At 58.3% G+C, this 25,958-nt stretch overlaps 1 protein-coding gene across 7 annotated transcripts in view; it reads left to right on the forward strand.

The window, feature by feature from the left end:
• ZNF362 (zinc finger protein 362) overlaps positions 1–25,608 on the forward strand; it is a 38,013-nt gene extending 12,405 nt beyond the window's left edge. For 3 of the 7 annotated variants that reach the window (XM_062190912.1, XM_062190909.1, XM_062190910.1), the window contains exons 2-9: positions 2,917–3,041; positions 7,604–7,667; positions 7,823–8,069; positions 11,449–11,788; positions 12,334–12,558; positions 19,455–19,533; positions 19,653–19,811; positions 23,961–25,608. In XM_062190912.1, the coding sequence (XP_062046896.1) occupies positions 3,004–3,041; positions 7,604–7,667; positions 7,823–8,069; positions 11,449–11,788; positions 12,334–12,558; positions 19,455–19,533; positions 19,653–19,811; positions 23,961–24,077 (1,269 nt within the window). In that variant the 5' untranslated portion in view covers positions 2,917–3,003 and the 3' untranslated portion in view covers positions 24,078–25,608. Of the gene's footprint in view, positions 1–2,706; positions 3,042–3,297; positions 3,614–7,603; positions 7,668–7,822; positions 8,070–11,448; positions 11,789–12,333; positions 12,559–19,454; positions 19,534–19,652; positions 19,812–23,960 lie in introns of those variants that run through there. The other 4 variants (XM_062190913.1, XM_062190914.1, XM_062190908.1 and 1 more) reach the window with 3 other exon arrangements.
• The last annotated feature ends 350 nt before the right edge of the window (positions 25,609–25,958 follow it).

Below are 25,958 nucleotides of genomic sequence, written 5' to 3' on the forward strand. Positions count from 1 at the left end.
GAGAGATCTTCCGTCTGCTGGTTCACTCCCCCAAATGGCCTCAGTGGTCAGGGCTGGGCCAGGCCAAAGCAGGAGCCAGGAACTTTATCCAGGCCTCCCACATAGGTACAGGGGCCTAAGCATTTGGGCCGTCCTCTGCTGCTTTCCCAGGCTGTTAACAGGGAGCTGGATCGGAAGTAGAGCAGCCTGGACTCAAACCCGTGCCCATGTGGATAGCAGCGTTGTAGGTGATGGCCTAACCTGCTACGCCACAGTGCCAGCCCTGCGGGTCATTTTTTTGGGATGGGTGACCAAGAACAGGATCCCTGGGCCAGGGAATCTGAACCTTTTTAGAGCTCTTGACACCTTGTTGCCAGGTTGTTTTCAGAAGTGACTGCTAGGCCGGCGCCGTGGCTCCCTAGGCTAATCCTCCACCTGCTGCGTTGGCACACTGGGTTCTAGTCCCGGTCGGGGCGCCGGATTCTGTCCTGGTTGCTCCTCTTCCAGGCCAGCTCTCTGCTGTGGCCCAGGAAGGCAGTGGAGGGTGGCCCAAGTCCTTGGGCCCTGCACCCCATGGGAGACCAGGAGAAGCACCTGGCTCCTGGCTTCGGATTGACACAGCGCACTGGCCGTAGCAGCCATTTGGGAGGTGAACCAACGGAAGGAAGACCTTTCTCTCTCTCTCACTGTCTAACTCTAAGTGACTGCTCCAGCTTAGCCGCGGGGGCCAGGGTCCCCCTGCCCATCCCCAGTGATGGCTGTTGGCACTTTCTGACTTCTCTGCTCTTCTGACAGGTGAGGTTCACCTGCTGTTCCCTGCCGGGCAGGCGGGACCCGTCAGCTGCCGGCGTCCCTTCTGGGGTTACCCCTTCTTAGAGCAGTTAGGGAAGCAGGACAGAGATCCGGGAACCTCGGGGGTTCAGGAGTGGAGGGAGGCCTTTTTCTGTCCAGGGACCCTGTCAGTGACTTCCCTCCCCCTAAGCACTCATTCGTTCAAACGTCTAGAGGCTGTGCGGGGATTCAAAAGTGACTGCGCCAGCCATGATGCCTCCTTGACTATGTGTCCAGCCACAGAGATGGATGAAACACAGAGAGCACCACAGTGCCTGGGTCCCAGTCCCAGCTCCTCGCACAGCGCCAGCTTCCTGGGGCAGCAGCTGATGGCTTCAGTGCCGGCTGCCGCAGGCATCCGGGGAGTGACCCGGTGGATGGGAGTCCCTCCCTCCCCCCCCCCCCTCCTTCCTCCTTTCACATATAATAAATAACTAAAATGTAGAAAGGATGACGATGGAGTAACAGGGCCCTGATGGTGGAAATGCGGGGTATGGAAGGGCAGAGAGGAGAGGCAGCCCGCACAGCCCCGGGCGGAGCTGGAGCAGTCCCCGAAGGCTTCCAGGAGGCAGTGAGGGAGGGCAGAGGTACCAGGGAGAGGATGCAGCCTGACGTGAGGCCGTGAGAAGGGAGTGGAGCCTCAGGGTACAGGGAGCCATGGGTCTGCCTCGGCTGCCTATGGTGGAGCGAGCAGAGAGGCAGGGAGGGCAGCTCTGGGGGGGCCCCGGGGGGCGGGGCCGCCATCCGATGCAGAAGGGGCAATGGCTGCAGCAGGAGGCTGCAGTGGTGGGTGATGGTAGTAGCCAGGGTGCAGTTGGGGCGGCCAGAGCTGGAGACCAGGGCAGGAGAGGTGGCAGGGCACCCACTCGTGCCATGCAATCCCATGGAACTTTGAGGGCTAATTGCATGCCACCTCTTCCAGGCAGCCTTCCTGACAGCTCACTTGTGCCTTGAGAATGGGCGCTCTGCAGGGCCTGGCGTGGGTGCCCACCGCCAGCTGACCCTGCCCTTCCCCTTCCATCTGTGCCCCCACCTTGGGCTTCCAGCCTCTTTCTTTGATTTTTCTTTTAAGAATAAATTTATTGTTTTCATTATAAAAGCAACCGAATGACATTACTGAGTTTGGAAATCAGAGAAACAAAGACAAGAAACAGAAGGGCCCGCGCCTCCCTCCGGGCGTGGCTCCATGCGGCTTTCCTTTGCTGACGCACGTTTTTATTTTTGCCTCCTGGTAATCATAGTGTCCGGGAAATTTTGGGTCCTGCTCTTTCCCATTCGCGTGGTCGGGAGCTGGATCCCATGTGGCCGAGGGGGTCTGGGCAAGGCTGCGGGATAGGCTGGGGGTGCGGGGGCAGGACTGTGTGTCACAGCAGCAGAGCACAGCACAGGCCATCCTGGGCTGCCCGTCCTCTTTGTGTCCATCTGTCCAGGGCTGTAAGTCCCCAGGTGGCAGGGCCTGGCATCTGGTGTGCCCCTCCCTTGGTTCCACCTCCCCCAGGGCCACTTTAGCAGAACTTCCTGGACTGGCCTCAGAGGCCACCCTCCCAGGAACAGGTGATGGACAGATTTGGTTTCAAACCCAGACTCAGCTCTGTGAACTCAGGCAAGTTGCTTAACCATTCTGGACCTCAGTTTCTCCATCTGTACAATGGGTCTATAGTAACAGTAAATTAATGGCTGTGAACTATCCCAACAGAATTTCTGGCCAGTTATGGGTGACCACCTTGGGCCAGATGCTGGCACAGGTGACAGGTGAAGCCCACCGCTGGGCAAGTGGGACCTGCCTGTGAGGAGCCGGCAGGCTAAGGGAAAGACGCCCAGGGAGACGTGTTCCCAGCCTGGAGTGTGATTGGCTTTGTGGTGCTGGACCAGATCTGAGGGGGCGGGGTGGGGCGGGTGTTCTAGCTTTCTAACTCTGTTACGTCCTGGCTGTGTGACTCTCACCCTTGGGTCGACCTCTCTGAGCCCCCGTGTCTGCTGTGAAACGCACACCTTGAGTCCCTGGGCAGATCCGGGACCTGGCTGCTGACACACTCAGCACATAGGTATCGGAGTCGATGGTGGCTGCCACTTATTTTTGTTGTTATTGTTATTCCCATGTACAAGGTGCTGTTGGGAACACACAGGAAGTGACTGGCTGGGGGTCGGGGAAGGCTCCGTAGAAGAGGGAACACTTGAGCTGGGTCTTGAAGGATGAGTAGAAGTTCACCAAGTGGGAAGGCACACTCTAGGTAAGGAGCCTGCGATCCCAGCTTGCACCTGTCATCGAGGGGTTCGTGCTTTGGGGACGGCCCGGAGCGCCCTCGCTGCCGCCCTGGGCTCCGCGGCCTCCTCCCCCGGCGACTGCCGCGTCTCCCGTCCGTGTCTCTGTCTGGTGCTGTCTGCATGTTCCTGTGGCAGTGTCTGTCTGCATCTGAACCAGCGCGTCCGGGCCACACTGCGGGGGCTGAGGGGGGGTGGGGCTGCCTTGGCCTCTAGCCCTAACCTCTGGGCACGGCCCCCCTGGGGCCCGGGGACAGCCCCTGCCTCTCACCTGCAGCCTCCAGGGGCCTCCTCACTGGCCTCTCCAGTCCCTTCTGCACGTAGCACTCAGGGGGTCCTGCCTAAGACGCAGGGGTCAGCCCCTGGCTCCCGGGGAAGCCTGGCAGGCTCGCAGCTCACTCTGCGTGCGCCTCTCCCCTGGGGCCTTCGTGCAAGCTCTTGCTCCCCTCTCCTCAGGCTTGCCCCCCCATTCCTCCTTTGCTGACTCCCACTCATCCTTTAAGACCCACGCAGGCCTCACCTCCCCCGGGAAGTCCTCCCGGTGAGTCAGGGCCCTGGGCTGCTTCTCCAAGGGGAAGGGGTATGTGACTTGCCCGAGACCACACGGCAGGTGAGCTGGGGCCCGGTCTGAACTCGGCTGCAAACACAGCGGGCTGTTCCCTGGGCCCAGGGCTGGTGCAGGCAGTGAGCGGGGTGGCTGGGTCTGGGGGTGGTCCTGGAACCGCGGGCTTAGTTGGGGGGTGTGGTCTGAGATGGGAGGCGTGGTGTTGTGGGTTAGTGCGTCTGAGCAGTGGGGGAGTCCCGCTCAGAGCTGGCAGTGGCCAGGGGAGGTGCAGCCATGAGACATGGAGGCAGGTGTCAGGGAGGCAGCTGGAGAGCGAGCTGGGGGCTCCTGGGAGGCCCCCGGCTAGTTAAGGTGCTGGGTGGTGACGCTAGGGACTCCGGCCTCCCCCCCTCCCCGGTGTGGGTAGGTGGTGGGGAGCTGGGAAGGAGACCAAGAAGGTGTGGGACCTGCAGTCTCTGCGTGGGGGTCTTCCCCCAGGGCCCGGGTGAGGGGGCGTGGAGGACGGGAGTGGCGGGTGGTCTGTGGGCTGTGTGGACAGCATGGCGGGGCGGCGGAGGTCTCAGGCCGGCCCTCCCTTCTGCGGAAGTCGGGCCTTCTCCTCTGCTTCACCAGGGCTCCAGGGTGCAGGCTGCTTTCCGCCGGCCGCCGGCTCCCCGGCTCCCCAGCTCCCCAGCTCAGGTGCCGGTTTGGCCCAGAGTGTGTGTGTGTCGGGGGGCGGCAGGACAGACGGAGCAGCTGCCAGCAGGGACTGCCCTCACCCGCCACCCAGCTCAATTCGCTTTTAGAACAGGCAGAACAAGTGACCGCTCGTTCCCCCCGAGCCCGGCAGGGGTCAGCCTGGGTTGTGGGGTCGCGGCAGAGCCTTGGCTGATGTCTGGCACGCAGTGTGCCTGTGCTGTGTGTCTTCCCTGCCTCTCTGAGCCCAGGGAATCAATCCCCAGCAGCCTGGCTCCTCCATCTCCCCTCCCCTGGCTTCTCTGTGGCCTCCTGGTCCCCGCTGCTCCCCGGTGCCTCCTCCCTGCTCAGCTCTGCCTTCAAGGCCCTGCCGGGTGGCCTCTGTGTCCTCCCCACCTGCCCACTCTCCGCCCCGCCCTGCTGTGTGAGGGTGCCGCTCCCCCTGCCCGTGCCCAAGCTGCCCCCGTGCCAGGCGTGCCCGTCTGCCTTGTCCGTCCTCAGTCCATGTCTGAGCATGCCCCTCTGCCGCTTCCCACCCTCGCTAGGAAACAGGTCTAAGCAGCATGGCCTGGCCCTGCCCCCCCCACCCCGATCTACCTGGGACCCACCCAGGATTGCAGGCTAGGGGCTCCCCGAGACTGGTGGTGAGCACCTCGCCCTGCGTCTGCTGCTCAGTGAGAACCCAGCGAATGGCCAGCCCCGCCCTGGCTTCCCTGCTACTGGTGCACAGTCGGTGAACGCAGGAGCCAGGGTCATCGGTGACATCATCAAGTCACTCAGCAGCAGCCAGACGAGGACGCAGAGAAATCCGGCAGAGGCTGTGGCCCACGGCAGACCCCTCCCCTCTGTGGGACTGGTCCCCCTGCCTGACTAGGGGCCTGATAAGTGACAGAGAGAGTGCTCCCTAGTGTGGCCACCCTGGGAAAGTCACCCCCTCCCCCAGCAGCTCCCTGACCAGGGTGGAGGTTCTGGGAAGCGTGAACTTGGCAATGAACTGTAGGGGAGGAAGAGGAGAGGATGGCACCCCCAGAATTGTCTGAGAAGTAGCCCAGTGCAGCGGGTGGAATCCTGGGCCAGGAAGGAAGTGGGGCAGCCTGTTCCACCCCACTCTGCAGAATAGGAAAACTGAGGCTTAGAGAGCCGACACCGAACCTCAGAGCACAGTGCTGCCCCCTGTCTCCTGCTGCGTGACCTGGAGCAAGGCCTTGTCCTGGAGCCTGGGTCTGTCCCTCTGGACAGTGGGGTTGAGCATTCTTCCTTGCTTACCGGGTCCAATGACAATGCCGGGGGCACAGAAGTGCTCCGTAAACCAAGCCGAACCAGAGAACTGTGAGGGCCTGTCCTTAAATCATCGCTGTATCCTCCATTCCGTCATACAACTCACTGCACTCGTAGCCTCTGGCCTGGGTGCTGGGGAGGCCCAGGTGAACAAGACAGCTGCAGCCAACTCCCAGGCTCCCTCAGGGAAGCTCCCCGGTTCCCTGTCCCCCCAAGCCCTGGAGGGGCCCCCCCTACCTGGCCTTAGAGCTCTGTTCCGCCCCTTACTCCCCACCCCACCGTGGACAGTGGCAGGGCTGAGACAGCTACTGAGCCTGCTGGCCAAGCAGGTGCACCCTGGGCTTGCAGCCAGGCCACCCTGGGCAGGGCTTATTCCTAAGCCTGCAGTCAGGATGCTTTGTCCTTCCCTAAACAGCTAAGGGACTGATGAGCTGGAGTCTGGTTGATTCTGCTGGGAACCTCAGCTCCCTGCTTCCTTGCTGTGTGATCTTGAGCAAGTCACTTCACCTCTCTGAACTTCCATTTCCTATGTTGTAAATGGGGCTGAGAGCACCTGCCTTTCAGTGTCCGTGTGCCTGGCACAAGGCAGGCGCTTGCTCACGCAGCCTCCTCCAGCCCCAGGGATTGGGAGCAGTCAGGGAGAGCTCCAGGCAGGAAGTGCTTCCTGTGCCGGGCTGCAAGGCTGGGTGCGGTTTGGGAGGGCAGAGGGAAGGCCATCTTGTGCCACCCTGGAGGAGGGTGTTTGAGCCCCAGCCTGGTCAGGCTCAGAGCAAACTGGCCCTTAGGCTGGGAGTAAGAGGTAAGGACCTTTGCACATAGATACTGAGCTGTTGGCCTGTGGGTATTTGCTCTCCCAAGGACTAGGGTTTGCAAAGCAAATCCCCCAGGGCTCAAGCAAGTCTGATTGGTAGGCTGGCTCCCTCGGCCAGTGGTCTTGGGCAGGTCTCTTCCTTCCTCTCTCTGCAGAGCCGCAGTGCCTTTGCCTCCACAGGGGGCTGGTAATACCTCTTGTGCTTGCTTTTCAAGGAACGATCAGAGGAGAGAATTGGCATGGGAGTTTCTTAGAGCTGGAGATGAGATTGTATCCTTAGTGAGGGCTTTCTCCTACAATTCCACGCCCACAGTTCCAGCAGGGCTTCCCACCTCCCGGGGCCGGGAAAAGAGGCTGAAGGCACTTGGTTCTGGTTTTGCCTCTCAAACAGCTTCATTCAAGCCGCAGTCCCAGCTAGGCCGGTCGGTCTTATGAGAGCCTTGGTAGGAGCAGGAGTGACTGGGACCCACCCCTGTGCAGCAGGGGCCCTGTAAGGTTCCTGCTGGACCTATTCTGGGTCACGGGAAGACTCGAGTCCTCGGGAAGATGAGCTAGCCCCCCCCCCCCCCCCCGCCCTGGTAGGGAAAGAAAGGCCTTCTAACCACACAGGCCTGCCACGGACTCGCCACAGGTGAAGGCGGCCACACACATGTCCACTGTGGCACACTCGTATGCAGGAGCCCCAGACCCCCCTAGCCTCAGCCCCAGAGCCCTCCACGGTGCACATCCCCGGGGATCAAGCGCCACCAGGGGCTGCACCTGTTTCCTGTGGCCAGCTTTCCAGCAGTGTGGTTTGGGTCACGGAGCAAGAAGCCCTGGGGATTGTGCGAATGGTCTTGCCCAACTGCCCTGTGTCCTGAGGAGCACATCTGCCTAAGTGGGGGGGGGGGGGGGGGAGTGGAGAGCAGGTGCTCTGGGGCCATGTACCGCTCCGCCCCCGTCTGTGGATGGGTCTGTGGGGTTGGCTCTGCAGCCTGGGGGCCCTGCAGCAGGGTGCAGGGAGGGGGCTCTGGGTGGGTGCTGAGGTCTACACGTGACCTGTGCCCCCTGAGGGAGAAGGCATGGTTCCAGACCTTTCAGCCTAGAGCTGTGGTTCCCCAGGCTGCCCTATTTGGGGGCTGAGGGTCCCATGGGCACAGGGATGGTAGACACTGGCCCCGGCTTGGTGGGCGTAGCTGACAGTTGCTCTCTCCCCTCCGCAGGATGGCCGAGCCTCGATTTAACAACCCCTACTTCTGGCCCCCTCCTCCCACCATGCCCAGCCAGGTAAGCCCAAAGTCACCCCTGCGGCTGTGCCTTGGATTTTGGCCATGACCTGTGGGGCGGGTCCAGGGGGTTGGTGGGGTCTGGCAGCAAGGGGCCGGGAGAGGGGCAGGGCATGGCCCAAGCCCCCCTCAGCCCCTCTCGGCTCCCACCCACAGCTGGACAACCTGGTCCTGATTAACAAGATCAAGGAGCAGCTGATGGCTGAGAAGATCCGGCCGCCTCACCTGCCACCCACGTCGGCCTCGTCACAGCAGCCACTGCTTGTGCCGCCGGCGCCCGCCGAGAGCAGCCAGGCCGTGATGTCGCTGCCCAAGCTGCAGCAGGTGCCAGGGCTGCACCCGCAGGCCGTGCCACAGCCCGACGTGGCGCTGCACGCGCGGCCAGCCACCAGCACGGTCACAGGTGCAGTGGGTGGACCTGGGTGGAGCGCAACGGGTGAACAGAGGGTGGGACAGGCAGTGCTGGGGAGGGGGGTGGTGGTGGAGGTAGAACCTTGGAGAGGCCAGGTTGATGGGCCAGCCACAGCCCCCATACTGACCCCCACCCTGTCCTGGGAGGACTGCCTTCCCCCAGTGGCCCGGCTGGGGCCAGAGGCTCACCAGGAAAGCCAAGGCAACAGAGAAGACCCTGGTTGGTGTAGGAAGTGAGGGGAGACTTTGCTGGAGGAACTGAGATGCAAGGAGGGGTTATCCGCAACCCCCGGCAACGCAGCCGAAGAGAAGATGTGGCTTTGAAGGGGCTGCAGGCGGAGAGCTTGGGCACAGGAGCTTCTGTGCCTGGGGAAGAGCAATGTGATGCTGCCGCTGAAGTCCTCCCCGCCCGTTGAGCACCCGTGTGTTTGCCAGTATTCAGTTTTCTGCCCTCTGCTGCCCTGTGAGGTGGGGGCTGTTAGTATTGTGGTGCACAATGGACCATTAAAAGAGTTATTTATTTGAAGGAGCAATAGAGAGAGGGAGGGAGGGAGGGAGAGAGAGAGAAAGAGAAATCTTCTATCTGCTGGTTCACTCCTCCAGTGGCTGCAAAAGCCAGGTCTGGGCCACGCTGATGCCAGAAGCCAGGAACTCCATCTGGGCCTCCCACATGGGTACAGGGATACAAGCACTTGGGCCATCTTCTCCTGCCTCCCCAGGCACGTTTGCAGGGAGCTGGATCAGAAGTGAGGCAGCCGGGACCGATGTTCCCGATGTGGGATGCTGGTGTGGCAAGTGGTGGCTTAACCTACTGCACCACACACTGGCCCCCACAAGTTACATGTAGTTCACCCTAATGTCCCCATTCAACAGATGAGGAAACCAGGGCAGAGGAAGGTAAAACCATGGTTTCATGGCCAGTAAGAGGCAAAGGTAGGTAGTGCAGGGCCCTTGTCTTAACCCTGTCCTGTGCCCAGTTCTGCTTAGGCTGCCAGGAAGCAGGCACGGGACCAGGGAGGGCCCTGTGGTCCAGGCTGAGCGTTTGGACTTTATGCACTGAAGGGGACATTGTGGGTCAGCGTCGAGGGCTTGGAGCCCCCAGTGGCCTCTGGGAAGCCTGGTGGGAAGCCTTCTGCAGAAGTCACTGCGGTGGGACCTGTGTTCCTGGCCTGGCTCACCCCTGCCACCAGCCAGGCCCTGCCAACTCTCCCACTCCCTCCCTTCCCCTCCCCCTGTCCCTCCCCTCCCCCTTTCCCTCTCCCTCTCCCTCCCCCTCCCCTCCCCCCTCCCTCTCCCTCCCCTCCCTCTCTCCCTCTCCCTCCCCCTCCCCTTCCATCTCCTCCCCCTCTCCCTCTCCCTCCCCTCCCCCTCTCCTTCTCTCTTCCCCTTTCCCTCCCCTCCCCCCTCCCTTTCTCTCTCACCCCTCCTCCTTTCCTTGGAGATGCCCAAGAATTCTAGTGGTCTGGTGATCTTCATATGGGCCCCAGCCGCACTGTGCACATCTCCCGTTATTATGATTTCATTAAACTTATTTTTTTCATTATGAAAGTAATATTAAAAAAGTAATATAAGCATATTAAGGGAAATTTGGAAAAAAAGAGAAACTAAAGAAAAAAAATAACCACTCATAATCCCCAGCTCCTAAACCCAGAAGCTTAGAGAGCCGTTTGGTCCATTTCCTTCCTTTTTCATATCCGGGCTTTTTTTTTTTTTTTTTTTTCATCTGCGTGTGTGTTCTGCTGAGCTGGTCTTACAGCCACTTTATCATAAACACATTTATCGCACTTTCTGTTACGAAGGTAATGCATAGTTCCTATGGCAAGCATAGATTGCAGACAAGTTTTCATATGTTATCTCTAAAATTTATTTTATTTTATTCTTTAATCACAGATGTAAGAGATGGATGAATTCACCAGGTAAAAGATTCAAATAATATAGAAGCAGATAGACAAAGTCTGACAGTCTCCTGTTTCCCCGAAATTCTTCTCCCGCGCTGGAGAGAACCCCAGTGAGCTACTGGCTGTGTTGATTCCCGTGCACACGTGCACACACGCACGCACACACTCACACGTGTGTCATCCACCCAGACGGATGTGGTTTCACTGTGTTTTTTTTAAATAGGTGGATGCAAATCTGAGCTTCCCTTTGCCGCGGGCGGCCCGTGTTGGCGGTCGGGCTGTGTCCCTGCTCTGTAGCTGTGTGGTTTCCGTGGCCCAGCCTTCCTCCTCCGTGTGCACTTCCTTGGGCCTGGCTGGGGACAAGCAGGCTGGGGACAAGCAGGCTGTGTCTCGTCTGGGCTGCTCGCAGTTACACAGGGCAGGCCCCGTGCACACAGATCTTTGGGCTCCTATGCAAATAAGCCTTTAAGGTAGATTTCTAGAAATAGAATTGCTTGCTCAAAAGTTGTGTCTTCCGATGCCCGCCGAGGGCCACACCCCGTGCCTGCACCCCACCCCGTGTGGGATCGAGCAGAACTCACCACCCTGGGAGTCCCTTTCCTACACACAGAGTATTGATTTTTCAGAAACGGAATCCGAATCTCATGATAGATCTCGTTTTTGACCTTTTGTCTACTTAACAATATGACTATTTCTAGGCCCCTCAGTTTTAAAAGAATAATTACAGAAGTTTAAAAAAACAGTTCACTGTTACAAGAATCAGAGGATGCAGTTAAGTCCTTTTTTTTAAAAAAAGATTTATTTATTTTTTTGAGAGGTAGAGTTACAGCCAGAGAGAGGGAGAGAGGGAAAAGGAGGGAGGGAGGGAGGGAGAGACAGAGACAGAGACAGAGAGAGAGACAGAGAGAGAGAAGTCTTCCATCCGCTGGTTCACTCCCCAAATGGCCACGACGGCTGGGGCTGGGCCAGAAGCCAGGAGCTTCTTCTGGGTCTCCCATGTGGGTGCAGGAGCCCAAGCCCTTGGGCCATCTTCTACTGCTTTCCCAGGTGATCAGCAGGGAGCTGGAACACAAGTGGAGCAGCTGGGACTTGAACAGGTGCCCATATGAAATGCTGGCACTACAGGCCCCAAGTTAATAGTTTTTTTAAATTACTGCTAATTCTACCATCCATGTCTCATTTCTGCACAGCTTCGCCTGCTGATCTGTCTGTCCCTACAAATGCAGAGTTTAAAACATAGTGTCCTTTTGGGGGGCAGTTGGTCAGAGGATTCGGGTGACTGCTGGCTATGCCCTGCACTGAGTGAGCCTGCTGCACCCAGTCTTCTGGGATTTCCAGGGCACCTGGTATCTAACTCAGCCTGGTCTTCAGGCATCCACAGCATTGTGGGAAGGGGAGGCTCAGCCAGGTGGGGGACCCGGGGGTCCCGGCAGCCCTGCAGCCCCAGGCCCAGCCCTTGTGTCTTCTTTGCAGGTCTGGGGCTGTCCTCCCGGACTCCGGCTGTGAGCACGTCCGAGTCGAGCACGGGCACAGGCACGGGTACCGGCACGGGCACCAGCACCCCGTCCACGCCCACCACCACCAGCCAGAGCCGCCTCATCGCCTCGTCCCCCACCCTCATCTCAGGGATCACCAGCCCCCCCCTCCTGGACTCCATCAAGACAATCCAGGGCCACGGCCTGCTCGGCCCCCCCAAGTCTGAGCGTGGCCGCAAAAAGATCAAGGCAGAGAACCCAGGTGGCCCGCCGGTCCTCGTCGTCCCCTACCCCATCCTGGCCTCGGGCGAGACTGCAAAGGAGGGCAAGACGTACAGGTGGGGGTCTTGGTGGACTGAGCATCACACCTGGGGTTGGATAAGGGGGGACCCAGAGGGGCGAGGCTCCTGGCCAGCCCCACTCACACCCAAGCCCCACCCCTCCTCTGGCCTGACCTAGGAGCTCTCCCTGAGTGCCAGTGCCATGGCTGCCCCTCCAGCAAGTCCGGAGTTACTGTTAGAGGCCGGGGGTCTGGGTGTTTCTCAGGAGTGCCGCAGGTGGTTCTGTGGTGCAGCCAGGTTTGAGAACCACTTGGAGCGCTGGGACCTCCAGGCTGTGGCCCTGGCCAGGCCCAGGCCTCCCGTCTTCCCTGTGAAGTGCAGCACTGCTCCCCCGGCTGCTGCACAGGTCCCCCAGCCCGAGATGTAAGCACATCCTACTCCAGATGAGCAAATGCCCAGGTTGGCGGCTGCCCTCTGTCCCTTCCAGGTGGGTCTGTGTCCCCCGACCTCCTCACTGGCCAGATCTACCCTGGGTAGATGTACAGGTGGGGAGCTGGGGGGCGGGGATCTTCCCAAGTGTGAACCTGCCTCTTGCCCTACAGGTGTAAGGTTTGCCCGCTGACCTTTTTCACCAAGTCTGAGATGCAGATCCACTCCAAGTCGCACACAGAGGCCAAGCCCCACAAGTGCCCGCACTGCTCCAAGTCCTTTGCCAACGCCTCCTACCTGGCCCAGCACCTGCGCATCCACCTGGGCGTCAAGCCCTACCACTGCTCCTACTGTGATAAGTCCTTCCGACAGCTCTCCCACCTCCAGCAGCACACCAGGTAGGTGGCGTGCCCGGGGCTTCCAGCTCAGTGCCTGGGCCTGGTACGTGGAGTGTGTGCAGGGAGGGGCACTGTTGACTTGCCATTCCAGGCCGTTTGCTATGTGGCTCCTTGGACCTCTGACTGTTGTCCCCTCCCCCAGTTCCTCACTTCCAGTTCTTGCACCTGCTGTGCCCTTCACTTGGGATACCCTCCCCCATTTCCTGTCTCTTAGACCAGCTTTCTCCAGGAAGTCCTCCCAAGGTGTCTCCAGCTGTGGGCAGGGCCTGGCCTCTCCCCTCGGGCACTGTGCATCCCCATCACAGCACTGCTGCCCCGGTCATGTCCTTACCTGTCTGTCTGCCCACCTTTCTCAGCACACTGGGGCTCTCGAAGGCAAGGGCTTGGTCTCCGTCATCTCTGCCTCCCCAGCGTGTGGCACGTGACAGGCGTGCGCCGAGTACTTATGGAGTAAACATAGCCAGTTTCTGCAGAGCTCCCGTTTCATGTTGAACAAGTAGTGGCAGAGCCCCTGCAGACTGGGCCGACAACAACCCCTGCCCTCCGGGGGCTTCCAGACAAGTGTGTGAAAGGCAGAGTCAAAGATGCACGTTTGCTTTCAGGAGAGAGGTACAGACATCAGAAAGTCTGGCCCCCAAAGGAAAACACGCTGGGTGTCCCGAGAGACGAGCCGAAGGTTCCCCAAGATCGCCGTTCCTCCGTCCGGAGGGCAGGAGCCCCGGTTTGAGTAGCTCTGACGCCGGGGCCAGGGCAGTCATTGCCATGGAGTTTGTCACGTCCGGAGAGCTCACGGCTGTGTCTGTCAGGGATTAATAGAGAGGCCGGTGTTGCTGGCTGTTGGGGCTTAGTTATGCATTTATCTCCATTGCTGTTGAACCTGTGTGCCCGAGGGTGCAGGACGCCTCACCTGCTCGGCCTCTCTGACCTGGGGCTGCTGTGTCTTGGGCTCCTCAGGAGAAGCGAGCGGCAAGGGCCTGTTTCCCAAGGCTCCTAAGGCACTGATCTCAAAATAAGTACATAGATACATAATAAATAAGTAGTGAAATAAAGAAAAGAACCTACGGCGCTGATCTGACCACGGAAGTTTGTTGCAGCAATTTTCTGAGTTTGCCATTGCTTTTATCATTTATTTGAATGTGGCCAGTTTTGTTTACGTAGGGGTGCGTAACAAGTTGTTGATTGATTTAAAAAATCATCTTAGTTGTATGGCTCTTAAAACAAGAGCATGTGATACAAAGGCTTGAGAGCTTAACTTCTGGCAGGAGACTTTGTAAAACCTCGAGTCTGAATTTTAATCGTGTATGTGTGTGTGTGTGTGTGTGTAGCAGAAAAACAATTCATGCTGCTCTATCAAGGACTGGAACCGAGACCCGTCCAGCCAGACTGCCAGACGGTGCCCACACAACCCAGCACAACCCTGCTTTTGGAGAATCCTCGCGTTTATCGACGTGTCTAGACTCAGAGGAATTGACAGTAATTTTTTTTTCCCCCGATCATAAGGCCTGGGATTCCACACACCCCGGAACGGGTTCCAGCCAGTTTCCTCGAGGGGCGAGGAGGCCTCCTTCCCCCGTGTGAAGCACTAGCCTTTTCTCGGGCTTGTCCAGCCTGATTCAGCGAGATTCGTCGTCAAGTGTGGCATTTCTGGCACGGCGGTGGTTGCAGATTAGATTTACCCAATTAAATCCTGCTGGAAGGAGAACAGATTCTTATTGAGCCTATTGACAGAACTAATGATCAGAGAAAGAAAAGGCTCTCCGTGAAGGCGCTGCAGATTTTTTTCTGGCAATTATTTCGAGCCATTTTATACACAAGGCTAATTGCCGATGTTGTTTTTCAATGGGATTCTTATTTTAAAATTTCCTTGCTAACGTATTAGTTTATATGCTCAATTTTTAATAGTCCTGCCACCCTCGCCCCCAGCATTCTTAAGACTCAGTGAGGAGGAGGCACGGCTTAGGGACTGTTCGATTGCAGTTAGCTAACGAGATCCTGCAGAATTGAGGGTTGGAGCCAGACTCAAGACAAGGGGAGGGTGTAGACCGTGGATGGTTACCCCCAGTGAAGTCAGCTGGATCCAGTCCTAGGTAACACTTCTTGTTCCCGGGGTCCAGGCTCAGGGCGTCCACTCTGCACAGCTGTCTACTTCTGGACGCGGGACGCGGATCCCGGGATCCTGCCATCCCGCCGTGGCCTCTGGCGCTGTGTGTTCCTGGGTGTCAGCTGCAAGCTGTGCCCGTTCGTCGGCTCCTGCAGTAGGAGCCCAGCGTCACCCCTTCTCGTGCTGTCTCTCCCTGAACACTCGATTTCTGACTTGCAGCTCAGGGCAGAGGCCTTTAGGCTCGGTAAGGGGGAGCCTCAGACCTGTGCATCAGTCCAGAGGGTTTGCCAGTGTGGAGACGGAGGGAGTCGTTCTGGAAGGGGCAATGCATGACCTGAAGTTGGGGTTAAGTACCTGGGATGGGGCCAGCACTGCAGCATTGTAGGTTAAACATCCACCTGCAGCATCGCACCCCACGTGGGCATCGATTCAAGACCCGGCTGCTCCACTTCTGATCCAGCTCTCTGCTATGACCTGGGAAAGCAGTGGAAGATGGCCCAAGTGCTTGGGCCCCTGCACCCATGTGGGAGACCAGGAAGAAGCTCCTGACTGCTGGCTTCAGATTGGCCCTCTGCCTCTCTGTAACTCTGACTTTCAAATAAATGAACAAATCTTTTTTTTTTTAAGAACCTGGGATCAGCACCCGTTGGGGTCTTTTCATTTATGTCCCACAGCAGGAGTTACACAGATGGTCACTGGTCAGTGTGGGCATTTTCAATCTAGAGACAAAATCTTTTCATTTTTATTTATTTATTTTTTTAAAAGATCTCTTTATTTATTTGGAAGTCAGAGCTAGAGAGAGAGAGAGAGAGAGAGAGAGGTCTTCCATCCACTGGTTCACTCCCCAGATGGCCGCAATGGCCAGGGCTGAGCCAGGCTGAAGCCCGGAACCAGGAGCTTCTTCTGGGTCTCCCATGAGGGTACAGGGGCCCAAGAACTTGGACCATCTTCTGCTGCTTTCCCAGGCCATAGCAGAGAGCTGGGTTGGAGGTGGAGCAGCCAGGACGCTCACTGGCACCCTTAGGGGATGCTGTCGTGGCAGGCAGCTTCACCTCTGTGCCACAGCACTGGCCCTGGGACAAAATCTTAAAGAAGCATCAGCAATGATGATTGTGTTGGTCTCTGTACATGAACATTTTTTAAAGATTTATTTATTTTTAAATTTATTTATTTGACAGTTACACACAGAAAGAAGGAGAGGCAGAGAGAGAGAGAGGTCTTCCATCCTCTGGTTCACTCCCTAGTTGGCCATAATGGCTGGAGCTGCATTGATCCAAAGCCAGGAACCAAGAGCTTCTTCTGGGTCTCTCATGTGGGTGTAGAGGCCCAAGGACTTGGGTCATCTTCTACTGCTTTCCCAGGCCATAGCAGAGAGTTGAATGGAAAGTGGAGCAGCCAGGACTCGAACCAGTGCTCATATGGGATGCTGGCACTGCAGGCACTGGCTTTACCCGATATACAACAGCGCCGGCCCCTGCACATCTTAAAAAGTATAGAAAATGTGTATATTTATTGTGTATTATACATATCCCCATATTTTAATACGTTTAAAATTAACCCAGGGAGCTTGCACCTGTCTTGTGTTGAGTCACCAACTTTTGTGGCTGCACTGATATGTGGCTAATTAAAAAATACAGAGACTGTGACGAAGCAGGCCCAAGCGTTCTGGGCACCCCTCTGTAAAGCGAGGGATCCGATCTTTGGTGTTGCCCAGTGCCATCTGGAAACTCTGAGAACGCTACATGTAACAGACAACCTGCCGGTGTTATTATTGTGAGTGAGGGGCCGGGGTCTGAGGACGGGACTGCAGGACGGCACGAGGTCGGCAGGATGGGCAAGGTGCAGAGCGCTCGTCCAGAACCCAGCCCAGGGGCAGGTCGAGATGAGTGCGAAGCTCTCTGTTTTCCACAGGGAGACTTTGCCTTAAAAATATCACTTAAGAATGTGACCCCCAAAACCTACCCAAAATGAACAGGCCTGGGCAGGAGAGGATTTTCTAGAATGTTCCTTGGCCCAGGCATTGTTCTCCGTTCTGAGGGCACACTTTTTTCGCTCTCTTTTTTCCCCCTTTTGCATGATTCGAGTTCATAAGCGCAGGAAACCAAACCAACAAGTTAAGAGGATTCTGTCAACATTTGGAGGACAATTTGTAAGCCACCAAGATTAACCGAGGTGTCCTAACAGGCCAAGAGGTGGGTGTCCCAGCTGTCCCCAAAGCCCCCCGAGTCGTTGAGACAAACAACAACAAAAAGCCAAATGCGAAGAAGCAAGCAGGGTCCCCATGCCTCGTCTTCTGCTGCTCCACAGGAGCCCTGTGCTGTTCCCATCTCTTGGCAGGGACCAGACCCCAGGCTCCTGGAGTCAGACCCGCCCTCCCAGCATTCCTGCCACTAGGGAAGGGGCTGAAAGCAGCCCCACCCAGCAGAGGGAGCCGAGAGCGCGCTCGAGAGCGAGAGCACGAGAGCAGTGTTGCAGTGACAGCATGGGGGGTCTCCAGGGGAGCGGTGTGACAGGGCGGGGAGGAGGAAGGGAGAGCAGGTGACTCGCAGAGCGTCACCTCGGTGTGGACTTTAGAAGGACCAGCCCCCCGAGTGATAAACTGCCCGTGTCCTGACAGCAGGCGAGCAGGACGCTTGTCCCCGCAGGAGAGACACCAGCAGAGTCTCATGCAGTGAGCAGACGTGCCTGGGTCCTCGCATGGCGGCACATGTGACTGAGTGGCTCCGTGGCTTCGGGAGGGGGTTGGTAAACCACAGGAATGGGCCCCCAGGTCTGTCTGTCTGCAGACCCATCGCGAGACAGAGGGAGTCTGGGTTGTTTGTTTATGCAGGTGTAAAGTGTGTTAGGTTTTTGTTTTCCTTTCCCTGACCGCGATGTCCTGTAGACACCTAATGGTGATGATAGCGGGCAAGGTGTCGTCGTGTCCTCGGCTCTGATGGTAATAAGGTAGCAGCAGCTGAACAGCCATTCCCTGGCTAAGAGCGCCTGTGTTGTCCGGCCTGCGGACGAGATAGCCGGGAAGTCCTGTACATCGTACATCTGGAGTTTGTTTTTCTGCACAAGAGATAATGAATTTGAAAAATGTCATGGAGAGGGAGACAGCTCAAGGGATGTTGCTTTCACTGTATCTGCCATTGTTTCAGTTGCAAAGTCCAAGATGGCTGAAGCCATTCCGTCTTCTGTGGGTTTAATACCTGGGAAAGAAAAGTGAAAGCCGACGAGTCCTTAGTAATCGTATCTAAATATTGACTACGTTTCCTCTTTGCTAATGCGCTAATGCCGGAAGTTGTTTTACCACACTGAAAGTGGGCGTTGCAACAATAGCCTGTGAACACCTGTCGCATAAGTCATTTCATCCCTCAGTTGTCATCAGCTGAGTTGTTACACTCACTTTAGAGCTGAGGGAGCTGGGGTTCGTGGGGGCAGAGTCACTCACCCAGGATCACCCAGCTAGGAGGCGGCAGAAGGGGGATTGGAGTGGGTGTGCGTGCTGCAGGGAGAGGCAAGGGGCTGGGCTGCCAGGTGAGAGAGCAGCGTGAGCCCGTGGGGACCCTGGGCTGGGCCTGGCCCACGGGAGGGGGTGAGCAGGAGCCATCCCTGGTGCCATCTTGAGCTCGCTGCTGCCTAAGGAGGAGTGACCGTCGGGGACGGGGGTGCCAGGGAAGACGCCCTACAAGGAGAAGATTCTGACCCGAGCGTTGGGGGCTTGGACCTGACCTGAAAGTTGGGACTGCAGGCGAGCGCGTTGTGTTCAGTGGGAACAGGCAGCCTGGTCCTCAGTGCATCCGGCTTCTCCACCAGCCCGGTGCCTGCGGTGATGAGAGGCAGGCCTGGCCCCCAGGACTCCCACGGGGAGCTGGGCAGGCTGGTGGGTGTGGAACGCCTGTGGGAGAGAGGGAGAGATGTAGAGGTTGCAGAGGAGCCCTGAGCTGCGCGTGGAGGGGGCTGTGCCCCCCATCCCCACCCCTAGCCTGAGAGCGAAGGGCATTCCTGGGGAGAGGAACAGCAGGAGCGAAGGCTCAGAGGCCTGGAGGGGGACCCACCTGCATGGGTGTTGGGGGAGGGGAGCGTCCAAATTTGAGGTCCCTCGCCTCAGTTGCCGTGTTTCCGTGGCACCTGTTACCTTCTGGGGTGGTTCGCCCACGTGCTGCCTGCTTGCTGCTTGTTCAGGCGGTGGTTTGTGTCTGTTGTGTTCACGGATGTCTGGCAAGCACCCAGCATGGTGCCTGGTGCACAGGTGTCTGATGTGATAAATGTTGAATGAATGAATGAATGAAAGTAATAGTGGCCAGTGTTTGTTGAGGGCCAGCTGTGTGCCAGTGCCAGGCTAAGCCCCAGACGGGTCCTGTTCACAAAGCTCAGGAAGGTGGCGGGGAGAGAGCTGCATTGTTAGACGCTTTTTGCAAATGAGGAAACAGGTTCAGGGATTTGCCCAGGGAGTCAGTGGTGGAGCCTGGATGAGACCTCCCAAACGGGGGTGGGGGGTGGAGGGGGCAGCAGGCACCTGACACGGAAAGGGGACAGGAAGTGGGGAAGGAGGCAGAGGAGCGGGGAAGGTCTCCTGGAGCCCGGAGTCCGCGTTCTCCGTGAGTGCTCTGGAGAAGCCGGGCCGGGTCTCTGTGTGGGCACTGGCTTGGGGTTGGGCGGAGCGGGGACCTGGGGGGGGGCTGGGTCGGGAGACCTGGTCAGCGAGGTCCCCAGCTCCTGCCATGGCCACCGGGGAGAGTGGGCGGCGTGGGGCTCCCGAGGCCGTGGTGGTGGTGGGGGGCCTGCCTCACTGGACTGTCCATTGCAGAATCCACACAGGCGACAGACCCTACAAGTGCCCACATCCTGGCTGCGAAAAGGCTTTCACTCAGCTCTCCAACCTCCAGGTGAGTGCTGCCTGCTCCCCCTCCCCGGGCCAGGAGCCTATGCGGACCCAGGACCCCTGGGCTGGGGGACCCGGCTGCCTTGTGACCCCCACCCCCACCCCTCACTGTGCTCCCTGCAGTCTCACCAACGCCAGCACAACAAGGACAAGCCCTACAAGTGTCCCAACTGCTACCGGGCCTACTCAGACTCCGCCTCCCTGCAGATCCACCTCTCGGCCCACGCCATCAAGCACGCCAAGGCCTACTGCTGTAGCATGTGCGGGCGGGCCTACACCTCGGTGAGTCCCCGCTCCCCAACACCCCAACACCCCAGGGTCACAAGGAGGGCAGAGCCGGCTTTGTGCTTCCCACCTTCGTCTGCAGCTGCCCGGGGCAGGGCCCCCAGTCTGGTTCCTGGGGCCCTGGGACACCTTGGACCGGTGGAGGTGGGGTGGGGGGTGCGGGAGAGACAAGCGCCTTCCTGGTGGCAGGGGAAGCTGCAACCCCCACTGTGGCCACAAGGTGGCCCCGTGACATGGCCCAGAGCAGCCCTGGATGGGAATTCCGCCCCCAGAGGCTTGGTCGGATATTCTGCCTAACAGACCTCCTAGGCCCCACGCAGGGACCGCTGAGCCTCTGTTTCCTCGTCTGTAACGGAGGCGCCAGCAGAGCGGTCGGCTGCGCACGGCAGTCTGATGAACGTTTGCCGGTGCAGCAATGGAGGCTTGGGCCGGGCCCTTAGGAGTCAGGGTGAACCAAACACGGCGCTGCCCCTGGGATCGGCTAGGAGCTTCTGCTAGAGACAGGCACTGGACAGATCACCACGTGTGCAAATGTGCAATGATCCTGCGATGGCAACAGGTTCCCAGCCCTGGTCCCGGATGTTGGGCAGGATACCTGGGGGCTTCCTTGCACATGGTCAGCGGCGTCCCTGGCCTCTCCCCGCCAATGCCATTAGCCACCTCTCTGTAAGCTGTGACAGCCTGGAAGGTGTCCCAGGTTGGGGCGTCACCTGTGATTGACAGCAGTGCTCCAAAGGAGGCGCGTGCCCCAGAGGTCAGCGGCAGCAGGATGTCTGGGGTTGGGGAGGGGCAGGACAGAGAGGCCATCCAGAGAAGGGACATTTCCACGGAGGGACGGGTAGGTGAGGAGGAGAGAGGCGCGAGGAGCAAGGTGCCGACTCTGTTCCGCCGATCGTCGCCCATGGGGTTGTGAGCACGGTTGGTGTGGTGCAGGGACCAAAAACAGATTCAGCTCATACAGGGCCCCTGTGTGGAGGTTTGCATATTTTCCCAGGTGGAATGGGAGGCCAGCAGGAGACCAGCAGGGAGGATTTTTTAAAATTTTTATTTATTTTTAATTTTTTTAAAAGGCAGAGTGAGACAGGCACATTTTTTCCTTCCGCTGGTTCACTCCCCAAATGTCCGCAACAGTCATCACGCTGGGCCAGGCTGAAGCCAGCAGCCAGGAGCCTCACCAGGGCGCCCACATGGGTGGCAGGGGCCCAGGCACGTGAGCCGTCACCTGCCGCCTTGCAGGGTGTGCGTGGGCAGGGAAGCTGGATCAGAAGTGGCGCCGGAACCGAAGCCTCGCACTGCCACGTGGGATGCAGGCGTCCCAACTGCTGCGCCGAGTGCCTGCCCCGAGGACGGTGTTCTTGGGCGGTGCCTCTGGCTGGGGGCAGCCAGCGCATGGCTGAAGGCAGTGCTTGTTCCACACCAGCCAGGGCTGCTGCTTGCCAAGTGCTGAGAATGCGACATCTCCCCTGTCCTGGGGTTCAAGGGACAGAGCAGAGTTGAGAAACTGAAGCCGCGACCCACAAGGACAAGGGCCCCAAGAGTCTGGCTGATCTCCCGTCAACCCTCGAGTTCTTTAGTTTTTGAGGTTTATTTACTTTTTTTTCTTTCTTTCTTTCTTTCTTTTTTTTTTGACAGGCAGAGTGGATAGTGAGAGAGAGAGACAGAGAGAAAGGTCTTCCTTTTTGCCGTTGGTTCACCCTCCAATGGCCGCTGTGGCCGGCGCATCTCGCTGATCCGAAGCCAGGAGCCAGGTGCTTCCCCTGGTCTCCCATGCGGGTGCAGGGCCCAAGGACCTGGGCCATCCTCCACTGCCTTCCCAGGCCATAGCAGAGAGCTGGCCTGGAAGAGGGGCAACCGGGACAGAATCCAGCACCCCAACCGGGACTAGAACCCGGTGTGCCGGCGCCGCAAGGCGGAGGATTAGCCTGTTAAGCCACGGCGCCGGCCTGAGGTTTATTTACTTATTGGAAAGGCAGAGGAACAGGGGGGAAGGGAGAGAGGGAGGGGAAGGGCCCAGGAGATATCTTCCATCAAACAGCCAGGGCTGGGCTAGGCTGAAGCCAGGAGCTTCTTCCAGATCTCCCACATGGGTGCAAGGGTCAGGCACTTGGGCCATCCTCTGCTGCTTTCCCAGGTGCATTAGCAGGGAGCTGGATTGGAGGTGGAGCAGCCGGGACTTGAACCGGTGCTCCAATGTGAGATGCTAGTGTCACAAGCAGTGGCTTAACCTGCTGTTCTACACTGCCGGCCCCAAGCCTCAAGTTCTTTTCTTTCTTTTTCTTTTTTTTTTTTAAACATTTATTTGAAAGGCAGTTACAGAGAGGCAGAGAGAGAGAGAGAGAGAGAGAGAGAGAGAGAGAGAGAGGTCTTCCATCCACTGGTTCACTCCCCAGATGGCTGCATCGGCAAGTTCTGGGCCAGATCTGAAGCCAGGAGCCAGGAACTTCTTCTGGGTCTCCCTTGCAGGTGCAGGGGCCCAAGGACTTGAGCCATCTTCTGCTTTCCCAGACCATAGCAGAGAGCTGGATCAGAAGCTGGGACTCAAACTGGCACCCATATGGGACGCCGGCACTGCAGGCAGCGGCTTTACCCACTATGCCACAGCGCTGGCCCCAAGCCTCAGGTTCTTAATAACCCCATAGTTCAGCCAGTTCTCCTCTTCCATTTTTTAAGTACAACCCAGACATCACATGATTTCATTTGTAAAAATGTTACTTTGTATCTCCTCAAAGATTCCTTTTGTTTGAGGTACCCACAACATCTAAAAATAATTAACTGGAGTCTTTATTAGCATCAGCGCCCCCAGCCGCACTCAGGGTTTCTTTTGTCTCACAGTTGCCACAGTCTTATCCATGACAATATTTTAAACCAAGATCCAAGTAAGGTTCCCGCCCTGGGCCGAGTCACCGCCGCCTTCTGTCAGGTCCGCCTCCCTTGGCCCCCTGATTCCCACAACAGTCCTCTCCTTGCTTGGCTCCTCTGGCCGTTTGTGCTGGTGTCACCAGCAGGGTGCCAGCGCCCATGAGGGCTCCCTCTGCTGGACTCTGAGCGCACCAAGGCGTGAGGCCCAGGCATGGCAGGGGGGACAGAGGCTGGTAGGGGGGTGTGGCTTGGCGTGAGGGCCATGAGCCTGCAGTGAGCCCCAGGGTCACGTGTCTCAGAGCAGACTTGGGGGCTTGGCTTCCCCCTGAGAGGACCCAGTGAGCAGGTGCCAAGTTCGAGGTGCCCTGGGCCTTCTGGAATGAACCACTGAGTCTGGGGAAGGAGTGGTTGCCACACCCCATCCCGCGTGCTGGGGCCTTTATCCACATCACCACAGCAACCCCTTGAGGATCTTCCCTCCCCCTCCCTGCTTACAGAGGAGGGAAACTGAGGCTTGAGAGGGTGAAATGCCTCGTCCAGGGTCCCACTGCTCTGGGAAATGGCAGAGCCCTGGGCAAACCCAGGCCTACTGGGAACAGCAGGCAGGTGCAGGGACAAGCTCCATCCCGCAGGCCCCCTGCCCTGGGACAACAGGACAGGCAGTAAAGTAGGCACTGCCGAGGGGTGAGCCTGGTGCCAGGGCACTGGCTTGCACTGCAGCAGGTGAGCCAAAGCTCCCCTGCCCTGGCAGCAGTGCAGTCCATGCCGTGGCTCTACAACCAGTGCTGGATGTCCCTAAGGCTGTGGCCGCCAGCAGCTGGCCCATCTTCCAAGGAGCCCTCCAGTGGCCACTTGGGGAACTGCAGCCTCCTTGCCCCTTTTTTTTAATAAATCAGGATTATCTTTTTTTCAAGATTTATTTATTTGAAAGGCAGGGTTACAGAGAGAGAGAGGAGAGACAAAGAAAGAGGGGGAAGATAGAGATCTTCTATCCACTGACTCACTCCCCAAGTGACCGCCACAGCCAGAGCTGTTGCAGGCTGAAGCCAGGCCAGGAGCTTCTTCTGGGTCTCCCATGCGGATGCAAGGGCCAAAGGACTTGGCCATCTTCCACTGCTTTCCCAGGTGCATTAGCAGGGAGCTTGATCATAAGTGGGGCAGCTGGGACTCGAACTGGTACCCATATGGGATGCCGGCGCTGCAGGCGGCAGCTTAACCCGCTATGCCACAGTGCCCAGCCCTCCTGGCCTTTCTTGCCAGTGCTTACAGTCTCCTCCCTGTCCACAGGAGACCTACCTGATGAAGCACATGTCCAAACACACGGTGGTGGAGCACCTGGTGAGCCATCACTCTCCCCAGAGGACCGAGTCCCCAGGCATCCCGGTGCGAATCTCCCTCATCTGAGCCCCGCCCGGCCTGCCGGCCCACACCAACCCAGGCTGCACCAGGCCCCGACGCCCTCCAGGGGCCCTCCGGGAACCACCAGGCGCTCTCACGACCTTCCCGACCTTCCAGAAAGCGTGGTCCACAGAAGCCCTGCCCGGTCCAGCTCCGAGGACGGCCAGGCCAGCTGCGAGGTCCTGCAGTGTCCGGTGGCATCCAAAGACGATCTCAGAGCAACTTTGAACCTCTGCTGGGTTTTCTTTCTGTTTCCCGCCCTTCACTTGCTTCACTGATTTTTTTTTTTTTTTAAGTTTGTTTTGGAAATAACAGAAAAAAAAAAAGAAGATATTTATTGGTCAGGAAGTTGGTGCTGCTAAGACCGAGACATGAAAAGAACTGGACGGATGGAGGCAGAGAAGCAGAGGGCAACGTGGGACCTCCTCTAACCGGGCCTTGAAGGAAGGATCAGGCCTGGGTCTGCAAAGGGGACCCCCGGGTGAGAGCGGGCAGGAAGCCGCCGGAGCGAGCCCCTCGTCCCTGGCTGCCTGGCCCGGCCCTCCGGGGGCTGCAGCGGCGGCCGGGACTGGCCAGGCTTCAGCAAGCGGAGACGAGAGAGGGGCCGGGGAGATCCGCAGGACCAAAGGGTGCAGTGATGGGCTGTGGGGCCGGGGTGGGCTGGGTGAGACCCGGCCCCTCCCCTGTCGCCCTGAAGACCACCCCAGTCTACCTCGGTGCTGGCCGGGAAACCTATGGGCTACCTCTCCTGCCACCCCAGGCTGTGGGCAGGGGCCTGGGCAGGGAGCGCGCCTGGGACCAGGACCCCTGTAGGGTTTCCTCCAGATGGGGACAGTGCCCAGGGAGGGGGTTGGTTGCCTTCCCTGCCATCGGGGGGGGGGGCTCCCCAGCCCCCCTGAGCCCAGGGGAAGAGGGTCCCAGGAGCAGGCCGTGCCCCCAGCCCCCACAGACACACCCCAATCTGAAAGCCATGCGTGTCCGTGTATATAGGAACCATGTACAGAGCCCGGAGAAGCCCCCCACGTTCCCCCGGGGAATAAAAGAAAGCTAGACAGAAACTCATCTATATATTCTGTATTGGAGTTCCGTTTTGAATATTAACTGTGTTATTTTTATACACTTTTTAAGCCTTAACTCGCCATTGATTTCCCAGTTTGACGATTCCTGGGGTTTCTCCTCCCACGGGGGTCTCTGCCTCCACCCCACCCCTTGTTTGACTTGCGTCGTCCGAATCTCAGTATTGTAGCTTCTCGTCCGCATGTTACTGCCCTGTAAATACGCTGTGATCCATGCTGTTAACACCCCTTTGCTTTTTAATATGGGACCTCCAGGCCACCGTACTTAGAAACTAGTTACCTTATTAAAAAAAAGAAACCGTCTGTTGGCTTCTCCGTCTGCATCTTGGTGGCAGGGAGGTGAGGGCAGGCGCCCCTCAGGCTGTTCAGGAAGGAAGTTCGCGTCTGGGGAAGGAAAGGGGTGGGGAGCAAGGAGGAAAATCAAGTGTGGGGGGAAAAGACACTAAAGGGGGCAAGAAGCGAAGGAATGACGAGCCCTCTGCTCTCTGTATTTCTCTGTTGTGAAGAAGAATAAACTGTACCTGCACCCGGGCGGCAGCCGTGTGTGGCGTGCTCTGTGTGGGGCGGGGCGCCCCCCCCCCCCGTGCCTTGCCCCACCCACCTCAGCCCCCCGTGGGCACAGGCTCCTGTGCCGCGAGGCCAGCGGCAGGTGGAGGCGGCCGTGCGGTGCGTAGGTGGCAGGGAGCTCGGTTGACCAGGCTCATCCCGTTCTGGAGCATCGACAGTCGTGTTGGGCCCATCCGCGGCTCTCGCTGTCCCTGCTTCAGGGGCAGGGGCACCCCACGCCTCTCTGGGCTGAGGGCCTGATGTG

Source organism: Lepus europaeus, chromosome 5 (genome assembly GCF_033115175.1).
Source record: "Lepus europaeus isolate LE1 chromosome 5, mLepTim1.pri, whole genome shotgun sequence".
NCBI classification, from domain to species: Eukaryota; Metazoa; Chordata; class Mammalia; order Lagomorpha; family Leporidae; genus Lepus; species Lepus europaeus.